The 14,938-nt window shown below is 47.2% G+C and overlaps 1 protein-coding gene across 1 annotated transcript in view; it reads right to left on the minus strand.

Annotated features, from left to right (window-relative positions):
• Positions 1-10,686, minus strand: part of SATB2 (SATB homeobox 2) — a 129,921-nt gene extending 119,235 nt beyond the window's left edge. The window contains exons 1-2 of the mRNA XM_074910507.1: positions 10,572-10,686; positions 9,861-10,079 (exon numbers count right to left, since the gene is read on the minus strand). Of these exons, the coding sequence (XP_074766608.1) occupies positions 9,861-10,029 (169 nt within the window). The 5' untranslated portion in view covers positions 10,030-10,079; positions 10,572-10,686. The remainder of the gene's footprint in view (positions 1-9,860; positions 10,080-10,571) is intronic.
• Between the last annotated feature and the right edge of the window lie 4,252 nt (positions 10,687-14,938).

A 14,938-nucleotide genomic window follows, 5' to 3' on the forward strand; every position in this document is an offset into this window, starting at 1 on the left:
CATTACGTACACAGAGCTACACTGGAGAATCAGATACTTCTGCTAGTGCAAATGCATGTGCTCACTGAGAGGTGTTAGCCAAAGAAAGCAGATTACATCTGCTCTCCGAAGGCTGAACTGGCTCCCGGTTCACTTTCGGATGCCATTCCAAATGTTGATTTACAAAGCTGTATGGTACACGACTAGAGCCAAGGCTACTGTAGAGAGGATCTCTCTTTCCACGTATGGTACAGCAGAAAGGACACTTCTGCTTACAGCTCTAGGACTCCGCTTCAGAGAAAATGGAGAGCCAGGTTCCCTTGGGCCTTCAACTACAGTTAGGTGACTTCTCAAGAGGAACACAGCTGCAGCGCTGCCCAGCATGGGACCTTCCTGTCTACAGGGTTTTAATCAGAAGACTAACATAGTGAGGTAGCTCAAGGGTCACAGAAGAGTCAGTCCCAGATAGCAATGGCTTAAGAGACCAAGTACTCTTATTTGCATACCTGTCCACAGATTTGGAAAGGCAAAAAAAATGGGGAAAAAAACCCATAAAGTAGCACAGCTTTTTTATTTTGAAGGAAAAAGAAGTATTTTTTAATGCTTTCTATCTGACCATGGCATCCTCTGAGCTCATCTATTTGGCAGTATGCACCATGATCATATTAATATAATCAGGAGGACTCCAACCAATGACAGAAACATTACATTCATTATTATGCCAAACCCAGACACTCAGATAATGCCTAGCTTGAGCTTTACTGTCAAGCAGTATGCCTACTGGCTGCATACTTGCTCACAGGAGACCATATGAAGTCTACCATCCAGACTTCTAGCTTGAGCGACAAACTCTACTTAAAAAAAAAAGGAAAAAAAAAAAAAGCCCACACTTCTGTTACTCTGCATTTTCTCTAAGTCTAAAAATTGGTAGAGTGTATGACAGGTCCACCTCATTTTTCTTAATGATGTTTTTATTATTCTTTCACTCAATTAAAACAGAAATGGATATTGCATCTTCTGACTGTATAATTGTTATTGTAATCTGTTTTCGATCACTGCTTGGGAAATGGGTCCAAAACAACATAAACTATCCACAGCCTCAGAATACAAGTCATTTTCTTTTACTACGATACTTAAAGAGACATCTATCATGTTGCTCTGCTAGCATGTTTGTATTATGGCAAAAAAGTTATTTGTAAGTTGGGAAAAGACATTATGAAAATCACCTTTTACTCCAAAGTATTGTATAACTCATAATTTATAACTACATTTCTTAATAACCATTCAAAATAATAAGGCTGGAAATTGTGCACATCTAATTTTAATATATAAATAATGGAAATGCATATAAACCAAAATATGCTCAAAATATGAATTTATATTACTCTCGAAAAATAGTCTGGTTATAGTTTTGAAAATGACATGCTTCATTTCCAATATATGCCTGTCAGCTAAATTTATGACAAAACACTCTCTGTGAGTTTAGATTACCAGGATGGTAAATACTTCTATGTGAGTTTCCTCGCTTATCTGAAGTTTCCGTCCAAACACAGACAGTCAGCAACTTCTAGAGAGCGAAGCATCAGTGATACACAAGACAAGACAGACTAATCCAGCTGCTTCTCAACACTGTACAAATAGAATAGAACATCTGAGAGAAAGAGAGAAAGAGAGAGAAAGCAACCTTGTGGCTGTATGCAGCAATACAAATCATGGGTTTTGATACAAGAAACTCCTCTCGCAACATTTCTTGCCAGGTTTAGTACTTTTGAAAAGATCTGCTGTCAATAGAGCGTCTTTTCATCTCAGCGTGTGTCTTTGGGGAACAAATAAGGAGGGAGCATATTTAAGTGGGAGACATTTCTACTGCACTCTGAAAATGCAGTGGGCGTATGGTTATCTCAAGAGATGCCGCAGCTTCATATAAAATATAGTCTGACAGGTTATTTTTATTAATCTCTTTCTGAGCTTTTTTACCTTGCTGACATTGCTACAAACAGGGTACAATTGTTCTCAGACTGTTTAATATTGCAGGTCTGTCTGATACAAGGACATTAGTTAGAGAAAAATGACACAATTTTTACTACTAGCCAGGTAATTTTCTATTTAGAAAACAAGTCATATGCTTAAACTCTTATCTAGAGCTACCTGTCTCTTTTCTTCAAATTCTTTCCGTTCCCTTCACGCAGCTTCTACAAATAATGCATCTTGTCTTTTTCCTAACATTGCTGCATGTAACATCAATAATCATTCAGCATTTGCCAGGAAATTTGAAATATATCTTGAGTTCAGACATGAGATCTCTGCCCTAGCATCCAGCTTATGATACCAGCAATGCAGGGCCCGTGCTTCATCTTTTAAGCAGTGCTGTAAATTATTTGTGTAGCCTTAGTCCAAGTAGTAATGCATCCTGGAAGAAGGTTTTATGTATATCCTCAGATATTAGCAACACCGATGTTTGCATCTTTAAAAATCAGAGTAAGAATTACACATTAAAAAAAAAAAAAAAAAACAAACAAAAAAACACAACACAAAAACAACCACCTTTCAAATACTGCTTATAAGGGTTTCACAATGTCAGCAGCCTTAAATTGCTAATAGACAAATGCTGACATCTTGGCATATTTGTAAATCTCCAGAGAATACCAGCAGAGCTAGTACAGGTATTTAAAAAGAAAAAACAACTTTAAAATACTAGTTCATGGGTTTTTCAAACTCTCCAAAATAAAGGAAATAAAATTGGAAATACAACATATTTTTCCCTTACTAATACTTGGATCGATGCAAATGAAGACAGGGACAAAGTACACACACCAGCTGCAGTATGTGCTTTTGTACAATACGCAGGAACTCTGGAAAAAAAAATAAATCCTAACTATAGAACTGTGACAATATCGACAACATGACTTGCTGGCTAAGAACATATCACACATTAAAGTAGTCAACACTTGTGAATGGCCACAAGAACTTGATCTAGATGGGCTAACAATTCCCCCCGAATTAAACGGCAAAGCGTATTTTCTGTCTTTCATACCACTAATCAATGTAAACTCATTTGTATGTAACCCCACAGCAGAGATGTCGCTGATGAGCATTCTGCAACAAGTACAAAGCTTGTTGGAGGGCAATTTTTTTTAGTATGGCTAGAGGCTAGAAAACATTTCTCAAAAGCCATCAAATACTCAGCTGCCTTTTGTCTGCTGTGACTATTTCTTACATCTGCATTAGTGACACATGTCATCATGGGGACCAATGCATGTGACCCAGGACATTTCATACAGTAGGAACCAATTACCACAAATAATTTTTTCAATGCCAGAAAGGGCATCGGTTCTTCATTCAACACAGCAGGCTGGTTTCAAAACCACTTTGAGCTTCAAAAGGCGAGCACACTTGTTCGGTAGTTACAGAGTCCGAAAGAGGCACACGTTATCTTGAACAAAGCCCCATCCTATCAATTCAAAGGGACTTGGTAATACTTTATACCTTGAAAAACTGGGCCTTTAATCCTAAAACACAGCAGTAGTTACTAATTTAACTAAATTATGAGGGATGGTAATTAAAGGCCTAACTTATCTATGCCTTGCAATTTGGGATTCAAAATAAAATCTTCCTGAGTTTTACAGATTTTCAGTTATTTTGAAAAGTTTAAAAATAAGATTTAAAAGCAGGTTGGGGACTGCTCAATCACAAAAATAAGAATTTTGCTAAACAGGTCACACAGCTGTTTGGCGAATATAAATACATGACTGCAGTAAAACTGTCTTCATTTTACAACATCATAGATGCCATATTGTATTACCATCTTCTGTGTCAATGGGAGTGACAAAAATCTTACTGGTCCAAGTATTTTACTTAAGCTCCAAATCACTGTTGTGGCCCTTTTCTCCCATTCCACACAGACGGCTTTAAGGAAAACAGCAATAACAGAAAGTAACCGCAAAAATAAATATTCAGACTAGCATCTCCATGAAAAGTATTAAACTCAAATACTTTTAAAGGTATTTTAAAGTAACTGATACCACCTGAAAGTCTGTGCCCCAAACTAGAAATTTAAAATATGACATAACTGTCTGTTGAAATGACGACTTGATTACAGTTACATTATGACAGGGTTTTTTTCTACTTTTAAATCTAGATAAAATATTCAGTGCAGTAAAATAATTTAAATAGAATACCAAGACTCCCAAAAATTAAGTATTTCAGAAAGAAATCTTTAAACCTCACCTTTAAGTTTATTCATAACAACAGAAGTTTAATACTGTTTTTCTTCCTTCGCTATCCGAATCCTTCATCTAAATTCTGAGTAAGAAATATGTCGCTATTCAATTTCTTGAAAATACATTTCCTCACTAGCATCTTTATAGTTTTTAGTATGATTTTGCTACCTTCCTCAAGAATAAAACCAATTCTGAGGAGTCACTGATAGACTCACCTTAACAGGAGCTTTCAAACAGTCGCCCTATAAATGATTGACAGTAAATATACTCTGTTCTATCCCAGTGAAACTAAGGAAAGGCAGGACCCAATTTCTAAAGGGGGAAAGGGAGGGGGAATTAACAATTACTTTTTCGAAGATGTTGGTTTCTTTTTCTTTCTTTTGGTTCACGATGAGAATAATAGCATCTAGTTAACTAACATGGCCATGGGTATGGGGCGGGGAGGAAGCGGGGAGATGACACGAAACACTTAGGAACTGTTGCGGAAAAAATAAAATCTTACTATATCTAATCTTAAATCTTGAATTTAAAATTGTCAGTGGCTTTCTGCAGATGCAACTTAGAGTTCCAAAATTACTCTAAACATCAAATTATGCCTAGGTCACCGAATGGGTGGATACCCTATATTCTGCTTAATGCGTATGTTCAATTGCATGTATATTTTAACCAACTGTGTCTTTATTTTAATAACAGACCGAGTACTGAAAACACATAAAGAAAGACTATTTTTCTACCTCAGCAAAAATAGGGCTGATACACCGCATGACTTCAGGAGTGACTGCTCTGTTTATTCTATTTACATGACATAATCTGATTGGAAAAGGGGGGTGGCGGGTGGAAATCGGCAAAAAGACCAGTAACTCATTTTTAACCATCGGTCATGAAAAAGAAATCACTGTCTTGCTTTTCTTACTGTTCCTGTTAAATTAGAGGTCTCTTCCTCTTTATGTATCAGAAACGCATAAAATCCAAGAATTTGCATTTCCTCATAATCCCTACTGAATTATATCAAAGTACAAGGCAACATTTTCCAACTATTCAGCAACAGATAAAACATAAAATACATTCACATAAAGCTGGTTCCTGAACTAATAAAGATTTGCGGCTTTCATGCTTCTGTATCTTGATGCGTTTAATTCTTTCAAATAGCTACATACTTCTTTCGGACAGCAGGAAGATATTCTTCATCTAGGATCTAGGCAGGAAGACTACCTAAAATTTAACCTTTCACTTTATTCAATTTGTAAGGACAAGCGAAACATGCTTCCATAGTCCGTTCAGGATGCCATTTAGAGCTTAATGTTAACTAACTGTTTAAAACAGAGGAGCAAATTTGATCAAGCTGTACTCTTCCGTCTGCACAGCAGCGGATTTTCTCCCCAGTAAAGTACTTTAAATCCTTGTAAAAGGTATGAAAGGTAGCACAAATCCTATGACATTTTTTCAGAAATATTTAAAATAAGTTTTGACAAACAGCTCTTTAGCCATCATCCTCAGCTGGCATTTCTCTTGCCCCAGAGATATATTAAAAGAGATTTCTAACTACACCTAAGCAGACAAGACTGTGATACATCAGAACATCACAGGGCTTACAGCAATTAGCAGCCGTGCTCCAAAGAGTCACTGCATCCTCATTTCTGGTACATCCGACTTTGTACGAACATGACAACCACATCTGCTGATTAACATCCCAATCATACAATTTAGTTTGAATCGTCTGAAAGTTTTCTCCTCCACTAATATTCTGTAAATAAAATCACACATTTTAACAGTTAAATGAATAAGAATGCCTTACTATCAGACTGCATCAAACCAATCTAACCAGCAATTTTTTTGCAATCATGTCCTGCTCCAAATTTGAATGTGTTCCCTTGGCTATATCATGGTTCTATGTTTCTATTTCAGCAAAACCAAACTTCGAAACAGCTCATTCTGCATACTGGCATTTTAAGTTGCATTCAGAGGCTTTTGATGCTTATTTTCTACACTCTTCAAATCAACACATACATATATATACACATATCCGCTCATACACAAACAGGTTCATGAATTGCAATCAACAATTTTGTAAATATAAGTTTCCTAGCCATTAATCATCCCTTTTTTTTTTTTTAATCCTTATGGAGTGAATTACTAACTGAGAGGAGATGCCAATTCTAGTAAGTGAATGTTACCCAACAGGGATATAAAGCTGTCAACACCATAGTGCTCTTGCTTGCTCTAAACTCTCTCCCAGGCTTCATATGTTTTTTAAAGTGATATTAGCCTTTTTTTTTTTTTTTTTTTTATTCCCAGGGACCTTTATAAAACCTGCCACTCCTGAACATCAGAGCACTTGTGCCTTATTACATGCAGGTTTTAAAACAGACTGGTTAGATAACTGCTGAAGTATTTTAGAAAGCACTGAGTAGGTCAGGCAAACCAAAACTGGACTCTAACACATTGGACTGACGCTAACAACATCGTAAACAGTACAAAAACTTTTAAATCCCCTATTAAACACAACCTTTAAGACCCCGTTTATCTTTTCAGTGACCTTCACTAGTTTATTATAGCTGCTGTAATGGCCCTTTGAATTAAGTACATTTGGGTTAAGAATAAAAAAAGAAAGGAGAGTCATAAGGCAAAATTTCTCATGAGAACATTTGATTTTTTGTCTGCACTACAAAAGTTTATTTTAAAACACTTTTTCACTCATAAATCTAGAAAGAAAGCTAAACCCACCTACAGTAGTGTAATGTTCTCTATTTCTCAGGGAAGTCACTGGAAAAATAATTGTAGCAAACACTATGATTATAAAACTTGTTACCAAAGGTCATCAGTCTCATCATAGCTCCAGTTAGTTAAGAGGTTATTGCTCTGTTCTCAGGGATTAAGTTCAGAAACAGGTATTATTACACCAAAAAGCCACTTGACAAGTAGGAAGGAATTTCAGTATTTACATATCTAAGGCCCAAGATGAGATGAAAAAAAGAACTGCTAGCACCTGTATTTGCTTTCAAATCCTTTAGATACACTTTATAGAATAAAAATAAAATAAAAACTAAAATGGACTCTGGTTTCCAGTAAAGTATTTTTTTTTCCCCAAATTAAGTTCACATGCAATAAATATTACCACTTTTTAAAGTTTGAAAAGCAAGAATACACTGAAAGACTGACAACTGAAGCCTTAGATGTCGTTTCACTAAAACTTTCAATATCAAACACTAGGAACAATACTAAAAGAGCCTTTAGTAATATTTATGTAAAGAGAAGTTTTATATTAATTTGCCAGTATATTAAAAGTAAGCCTTTCCACAAACACCAACAGCTGCATTTCACAACTCAAGTGAAAAAATTACGAACACCACAGCTATCACTGCAAGGATACAGACTTCCAGAAATATCCGAAACAGTGTGATCTGCATTCAGCAAAAGATCACTTGCTCACACAGGTTCTTAAAGTTCCAACTTGAAAAAGAGCAGAGGAAAAAATATCTGGAAATTAGCTATGTTGATTTATCTTGAGAGCATTTCCAGTAGGGGAAAAAAAAAAAAATTAAATCAATTTTAAACAGCACCATTATCTTATTAAAAAAATCTGCCTTAACTAATTTAGTATTGAGTATTATAGAACCTAGGTAAGTATTCAGACAAGAATAATTTTCTTCTTGCTTTCAGTATCAATAAGGAGTAATGAATAAACTTTATTATGACTAGCCTAAAACCAAAGAGATTGAGACTGTTTAAAGAACACCAGCTAAGAAAAAAAAAAGAAAAAAACCCAAAAGATTCCTGCATTTCCTATTTCCCCACATTTTTACACTCAAGTCTACACCAACTTTATAAATGAGCTGAAGAGTAATGAATGAAAATGTAAGCTCTTAAAAGTTTGCTTTAAGAAATTAGAGCCTTTGTCTTAAGTGGAAGAAATCTTCCATAACTTAACAGGCCAGATTCAAGCTGAACTACCGAGATAACTATAAAAGCTGGTGAATTTCTCTTGGGTAACACAGCTGCAATTAGAAAGCAACATATCTATTCCAAAACATTTAAAAACCTTCCATTAAAGTATATTCTATAAATGCCCCGAGGAAAAAGATTTTAGCTCCAGTTCTAACATTCTATTTAAAATCAAGCAGCTATAATGCCTCAGTCTCGAGAAAGGCATGCAAAACTACATATATTACTTTTTTATCTGGTTAACTAGTTCATTTTTACAATTATCCAACAAATAATTTCTCCACCAATTTGTAAGTGGAATACTACTGCAAGTCTTTCGCTGCAAAGCTGTTTCTTCTTTTTCCGTACATTAGAAGAATGCAGAGAAGAGGTTTAAAAACCAGACATCTAGTCATCCAAAAACCACGAAAAAAACTGACGAGATCTCTTACCCTTCATTAGGTATATAAATGAATCCTACGTTTTCAAAATAAAATTAAATCTGCAGCCCCTTAGCAAACTTCAGCAATTAGGAAGCCTATTGAGCCAAAGAGGTCTAAAACAAGCATCTAATGGTAAAATCGCTAAATAAACCTCACGTAATAGAGAGTCATGTGACAACCGTATCAAAGTATCTCTCGAAATGTCATTTACACAAACTCTTTGTGTATAAACAACTACATTTGTGTTACCACCCTGCACATTTTAAAACAGAAATACAGCGATAGGGGTTTTTTAAAAAGGTAAAGTTATTTGTGGCCTGTCCTGCATTATTTTGCTTGCAACGTCTGGGTAATTTGAAGATTTTAAAAAATCTTTTTCCTAACGCAAGGCTGCACTGTGTTAAACGCAACAGTATCAGCGTTAAGATGAAAAAAAGGGCATTTAGGAAAAATGACTGGAAAGTTTAGCTGCTTGGAACAAAAGGGGGAAAAAAAGCAACCACGCGTGTCACTTAAACATGCTCTGAACACAGAATTGGCCAGCAACTAGATAGCAAAGTATGAAAGTTTTCTAGAGAATTGCAGGAATGCTGCAAAACTAACGCTCAATAATTTCGCTGAAAGAACTGAACCTTGCACGTGTTCTGCCCTCTCCTCTTTTACAACTGCTACAAAACGCTGCTTACAGAAAGGAAACAAAAAAATAAAAATACCGAAGCGCGAAGATGAACGCTGCCATTTTTTCCGCCCTGGAACCCCACTCCCGGAGCTGTGGCGGCGGGTGTGACACCCCTCCGGCATGTCACCGCACCTGGCCGAGGCGGCGATGCCCGCTCTGCCGGCCGGGCCGGGCCCGCCGGGAGCCGCCGGCCACGCAGGGGCTGCTGCCCGCGGGCGGCCCGCCCGCCGGCCCTCCGCCGGGGAGCGCCGAGGGCAGGGCCCAGCTCTCCCCCAGTTACCCCCGGCAGGATTAGGCCTGGCCTTTTGTGAGCCGCCTGGCTAGAGCCCGGGCCTGGGGGCGGGGGGGTCCTCCCGGGAAGGCGGCCTGCCACCGAGCGGGCTCCGCACGCCGCAGACCCCGGCCGGAGCCCTTCCGCGGCCCTCCCAGCCCCGCCGCCGCGCTGGGCAGCCCAACGCTTTCCCGGGAGGCGAGCGGCGGCCCGCCAGCCGCCGCACGAACCTGCCCGCACCTCCGCGCCAGGGGCCGGCCCGCCCGCGCCGCTCTGCGCGCCCCAGCCGGCGGGGGCCGGGCCGGGCCGGGCCGGCGGTGCCGCCGTGAGCGCGGCCGCACGGTTACCTCCCACGGGCTTGGTGACGGCGCCGTTGGGCCTCCCGCGGGTGCCCATGGGGCTGCCGTTCTGCTCCAGCCTGGCCACCTTCCCGGGGGGGGGCCCTTTGACATCGGGGCTGCCGCTGCCTCTGTCGGGGCTGTCCCGCAGGCAGGGGCTCTCGCTCCTCCGCTCCATGCTCGGAGACGCGGCTCCCGCTGGCAGGTCGCAGTAGAAGGAGCACGGACCTAGGGCGAGAGAAACAAGGGGCGCTCAGCTGCCGCCGGCTCGCCCCGCCGCCCGGCACCGGGCCCCGCTCGCCCGCCTGCCCGCCCGCCCGCCGCGGCCCCCGCTGCGCGTCCCCCGGGCGCGGTGCCGCCCCGCTCCCGCTCCCGGAGCCGGTCCCGCTCAAAGCGACCGGTTCGGCCCCGACGGCCCCGGCCCCGACCTGCCGCGGGCGGGGGCAAGCAGCGCTGCGCCCCGGTCCCCATGTCGCCGCGCAGGCCGGCCGGCGGACAGCCCACCCGCCCGCCGCCGCCGCGGCCACAGCCAGGTGCTGCGCCCCGGGTCCGGGCTCAGCCCCGGCCCGCCCCCGGGGGCCGCGGGGAAGAGGCTGCCAGTCCGGGCGGCCCCGCTGGCACGGCCCCCCCCGCGCCGGCCAGCTGTGCAGCCACGGAGCAGCCGGCTGCCGGCGAGGGAGCCTCTGGCGAGCGGCTCCCAGGAGCTGCCGCTGTACTTACTGCTTATAGCCTGTCTGTAAGTTGGCTGAGTTGGGCTCTGTCCATGGATCAGAAGTAGAGAATCCAGGGTGGAAAGTTTTCTTGTTTCCTCCTCTCACGCCGCTTTCTTCCCTTCTACTCCTTCCCCCCACCCCCAGCCCCCTCCTTGCCCTCCTCCGGGGGTGCCGAGGCGGCGGGGCCGGGGCGGCTGCCCGCGCTGCGCGGGGCGGCGGGGGTCAGAGCCCCTACCCGGAGGGTCCCGGGTGGCGAGCGGAGCGGAGCGGAGCGGAACGGGGAGCTCGGGGCGAGGGGGCGGGGAGCCGCGGGGCCGCCGGCTGCGGTGCGGAGGAGAGGGGAGAGGGAGCCGGCTTCTCACACCTTCAGCGGAGAAAATCAATACCGGGGGAGACGGGGGGAGGAGAAGAGGAGGGAGCGCCGCTCTCCCGGGCTCCGCGGCGGCGGCGGCGGGTGCCTGGCGGCGCGGGGAAGCGGCGGCGGCCCCCGGTGTGTCACTTTCAATCGCTCCCTCCTCTGCCAGCGACAGCGGCGGCAGGAGGGACTCGCCACAGGGAGCGGAGAAACGGTTATTAGTTGCGTTGAGTCATCGAGGCAGAGTGAGTCCTTTTTGGGGTTGTCCTTGGTTTCGGGTTTGGTGTGTGTGTGCGCGCCTGTGTGTGTGTGTGTGCGCGCGCGTGTGTGTGTGTCTGCCTGTCTGTCTGCGCGGCGTTCCCGTCCCAGGGCTGTGCATCCCAAACATCGCCACCCCTCCTCGCCTCCGACACCCCTCCCCCTCCCCGCCCCCCCGCAAAAATCAAGTCTCGGTGGTGTCTGGGGATCGGGCGCAGCCGGGCGCGCAGCGGCAGCCCACCTCCTCCCGGCCGGCCCCGGCCCCGGCCCCGCTGCGCGCAGGGGTGGGAGGCAGAGACCCACCTGGAAGGAAATTAAATACCGATAAATAAATAATACATCTCGCACACGAAAAGTGAGCGCCGTGCCGCCCGCAGGGAGGGCTGGTGGGGAAGGAGAGGCGCGGCAGGACGAGGCGGGGGTGACGGGAGAGACCCGGGGCAGAAGGGCGCAAGGACAGGGGCAGTCGGGCTGGGGGAGGGCCGAGGGGGAAAGAGAGGAGGAGGAGCCGGGAGAAGAAGGGGGGTAACGACAGAGGGGAAGCTGGAGTTGGGGAGACCGGACCGACTGGGGAGGAGCAAAGCTGCCACCAGCATCCAGCCCAGGCGCCCGGGTCGATCCGACGCAGCCTCCCACCACCTGGCCCCCCCCGACCCCGAGGGAGCCGAGCGACGGCGGGGACCCTCCCGCAGCCTCTCCCCGCCGGGCCGAGGCGGCACTAACTTTTCGCGGCGCGGCGGGGGCTGCCTCCCCAAGGGCCGGCGGCGCCTCCTCCGGGGCGGCGAGAGCGAGCCCCTCCATCGCCCTCCTCTCCGTGCCCGGCCGCAGGCAGTTGCCGGGCTGGCCCTGAATAATTGATGGCGGGGGCCGGGAGGGGGTGACAAGCGGGCAGGGAAGCGCTGCCGCCGCTGAATTATTGAATAGCGGCGCTCCGGGTGGGGCACGACCAGCGCTGCCTGAGTGCAGCCGGCGGGGAAAGCTCCGGCGGGGCGGGATCGGGCCCCTCGCCGGTCCCGAGGGGAAGCCCGGCGGCCGCCCCGGTAGCCAGTCACCTCTCCCTCGGCCCTAAGGTGCACCCCGGGACCGGCGGCGGGGCCGGGACCGGCGACGCGCCCCGAGGGCCCGCAGCGCCCCCTGCCCGGCCCGGGGGGCGCAGGGGAAGGAGCCGGCGGCGCCGCTCCCCGCCCGCCCGGCGGCGGCACGAGCCCCGCGTTAAGGTGGACCGAGGAAATCCCCTCCGGCGCGGGGGCCGGGCGGCGGGGGAGGAGGGGGGGACGACGGCGGGCACCGAAGGTGTCCTCCGCCGCCGCCCCCCCCCCTCCTCCCTCTGCCGCCGCCCAGCTGCCGCCCGCTCCCTGCAGGGCGCCGCCCTCCCTGCCGTGCCCCCTTAAGAGCGCTGCCTTTTACGGTGGCGCTGGAGGGTCAAAAAAAGAGGGGGCTACGGGGGGGGGGGGGGGGGGGGAGCGGAGAGGCCCCCCCGCCCCGGGCACGACGGGAGCATCACCGCCACCGGGCAGCCCTGGCGGCGGGTTTCCGTCCGCCTCGTGAACGCCCGGGGAGGGTGGGCAGCAGCGGTGGCCCCGAGCCCGCAGGCAGCTGTCCCGGTGCGGGCAGCCCCGGCGGTGCTGCCCCGGGAGTCGGACGAGGGGAAGGGCAGGTCCCCCGCGGGAGGTCGGCAGCCGCTGGCCCCGCTGCCTCCCCCACCCTCCCCGCTCCTTCCCTCCGAGAGGCAATGACAGCCCGCCCGCCCGCCGAGCGCTCGGGTCTCCTGGTGGTCTCCGGGCCGGCCCTGGAAAGCAGTGCCGGGAGAAGCAGCGGATCCCCGGGCAGGGTAAGAGAAACGATGGCTTCGCTCCACATCCGACCCCCGGCCCGGCCCCGAAAAGCAGCGCCGAGTGCGGCTTCCCCCGCTTCGGCCGAAGGACTCGCGTCTCTCCCCTCCTCGGACGGGGCAGGGGGACACGCCGCCCAAGCCTGGACGCGGGGACAGCCTCGCCCCGGGACAGCAAGCCGTGAACGGGGGTGGGAGCCGGGTCCCATCGCCGGCTGAAGTTTGGGGGAGCCCGAAAAGCTGCGGGGGGCAGCGGAAGGCCGGGGGCCGCCGCCAGGGCCGGGGCTTCGGGAGCTGTCGGAGGAGGCAGCGCCGGTGCCGGAGACGCGCAGGCTTGCGGCAGAGGAGAGAGCGCGGCGGCTGCCGGCGGCCGCTCCCGTTCAGAAAGGAGCCTCAAAGTTTGGAGAACTCTCGTTTTTCTTTTTAAATAACCCGATCTAACTTTTCTCCTTTTTTTTTTTTTTTCTTCTCCCCCCCCCCCAAAATCTGATAAAGCTCAGCAGCAGCTCTTACATGGAAGTTAACCTTTTCCACCAGCTATCGAATAATTGAATAATGTCTTGTTCTTACCTTTGATGTTGAACTACGAATTCCCGCGGATCAATGGCCAGAAAGTTAGAAGAATTGGTGATTTAGGACTTCAGTACTTCTGGAAAAAAAAAATGCCAATGGTTTAGCCAGGATCTTCCCTGTCTGATTCGTTACTATTATTATATCTGATGATGTGGATGGATGGAGAGATTCAATCCAAGCCCATTAATGAGCTATTTTATAAACACCACCGTCTGAAGATCTTCATTTACATTTTTGTCAGTGATCCTTTCCTTTACAACAGAGACGTGTGGCGACAGCGCGATTACAGGACTTTACTAAAGCTCCTATAAGAGTACGACTGGCTTGTTAATCGATTAATATTTTATTAAGTGTAAATATTTTATAAAGTTTTTAGGAAAACTATCGATTCTAAATTATTAAACTAGTCAGAAGGGCATTTGAATAATGCATACAATTAAATACATTTAAATATATATGTAGCGATCGCTTTATTTGCAATGAATCCCCTGCACCTTTCTCTTGCGTTCGGGTTTTTACCCCACCGGCAGCTGGTTTCTGTTTTGCGGGTTCGCTGGAATATGAGGATCGCCAAATACGTGTTTATCCCGGTACTTATAAACCGAACGTTTACAGAAAATACTCTTTTAACTTCGAAATCGGGAGCGGTAATCAGTTGAAAATTTCGACACGGAAGCAAAACAAGTAAAACTAAGGGGAAACCGAACCGAGTGCGTATAAATGTTGCTGGTTCGTAAACTTGTTTTGTAAACATGATTTAATTTAGACAGATTTTATCATACAAGATACTTATTTTTGTTTTACATATTTTTCTCAATAAAAGCCTTTTCTTTCTGTTTCAAATTAGAAATGTGTTTTGATTTTTTTTCTTTCCCCAGTGCATAATTTTCACATGTTGTCCTTATTTCCACTGGAAAAAAGGGTGATTATTTCGCATCGCTTTCCCCCATCCGTCCTCAATCTCGCTATAAAAAGAACGGATTTTTAAATATTGTTATTAATAACTTATTTTCTTTTTCTGACGCGAGCTCCAGCACAAGAATCCTCCGCTCTCGCACCCCGGTGAGAGCAGGAGCGGGCGCGCTCCGAGTGCCCAGCGCTCCCCGCTGCTGAAGTTTGCGGACGCCTCGAGCGGTTGGGATTGCCAAAAAAAAATCTGAACAAAACAAATGAACAAAAACACCTCCTTGGAAAGGTTTGGTTTTCATTAAGAACCGCTTTTAATGCCAAAACGCACGGAAGCGATGGCAGCTCCCTGCCTGCCCAGGCTTCAGAGGCGGACGGCCGCAGCCGGGGCTGCCGCGGGCTCCCGCACCTCTGCCGCCCCCCGGGCCGGGGCCGCCCCCCGGCAGCCCCC

Source organism: Athene noctua, chromosome 7 (assembly GCF_965140245.1).
Source record: "Athene noctua chromosome 7, bAthNoc1.hap1.1, whole genome shotgun sequence".
Classification (NCBI taxonomy): domain Eukaryota; kingdom Metazoa; phylum Chordata; class Aves; order Strigiformes; family Strigidae; genus Athene; species Athene noctua.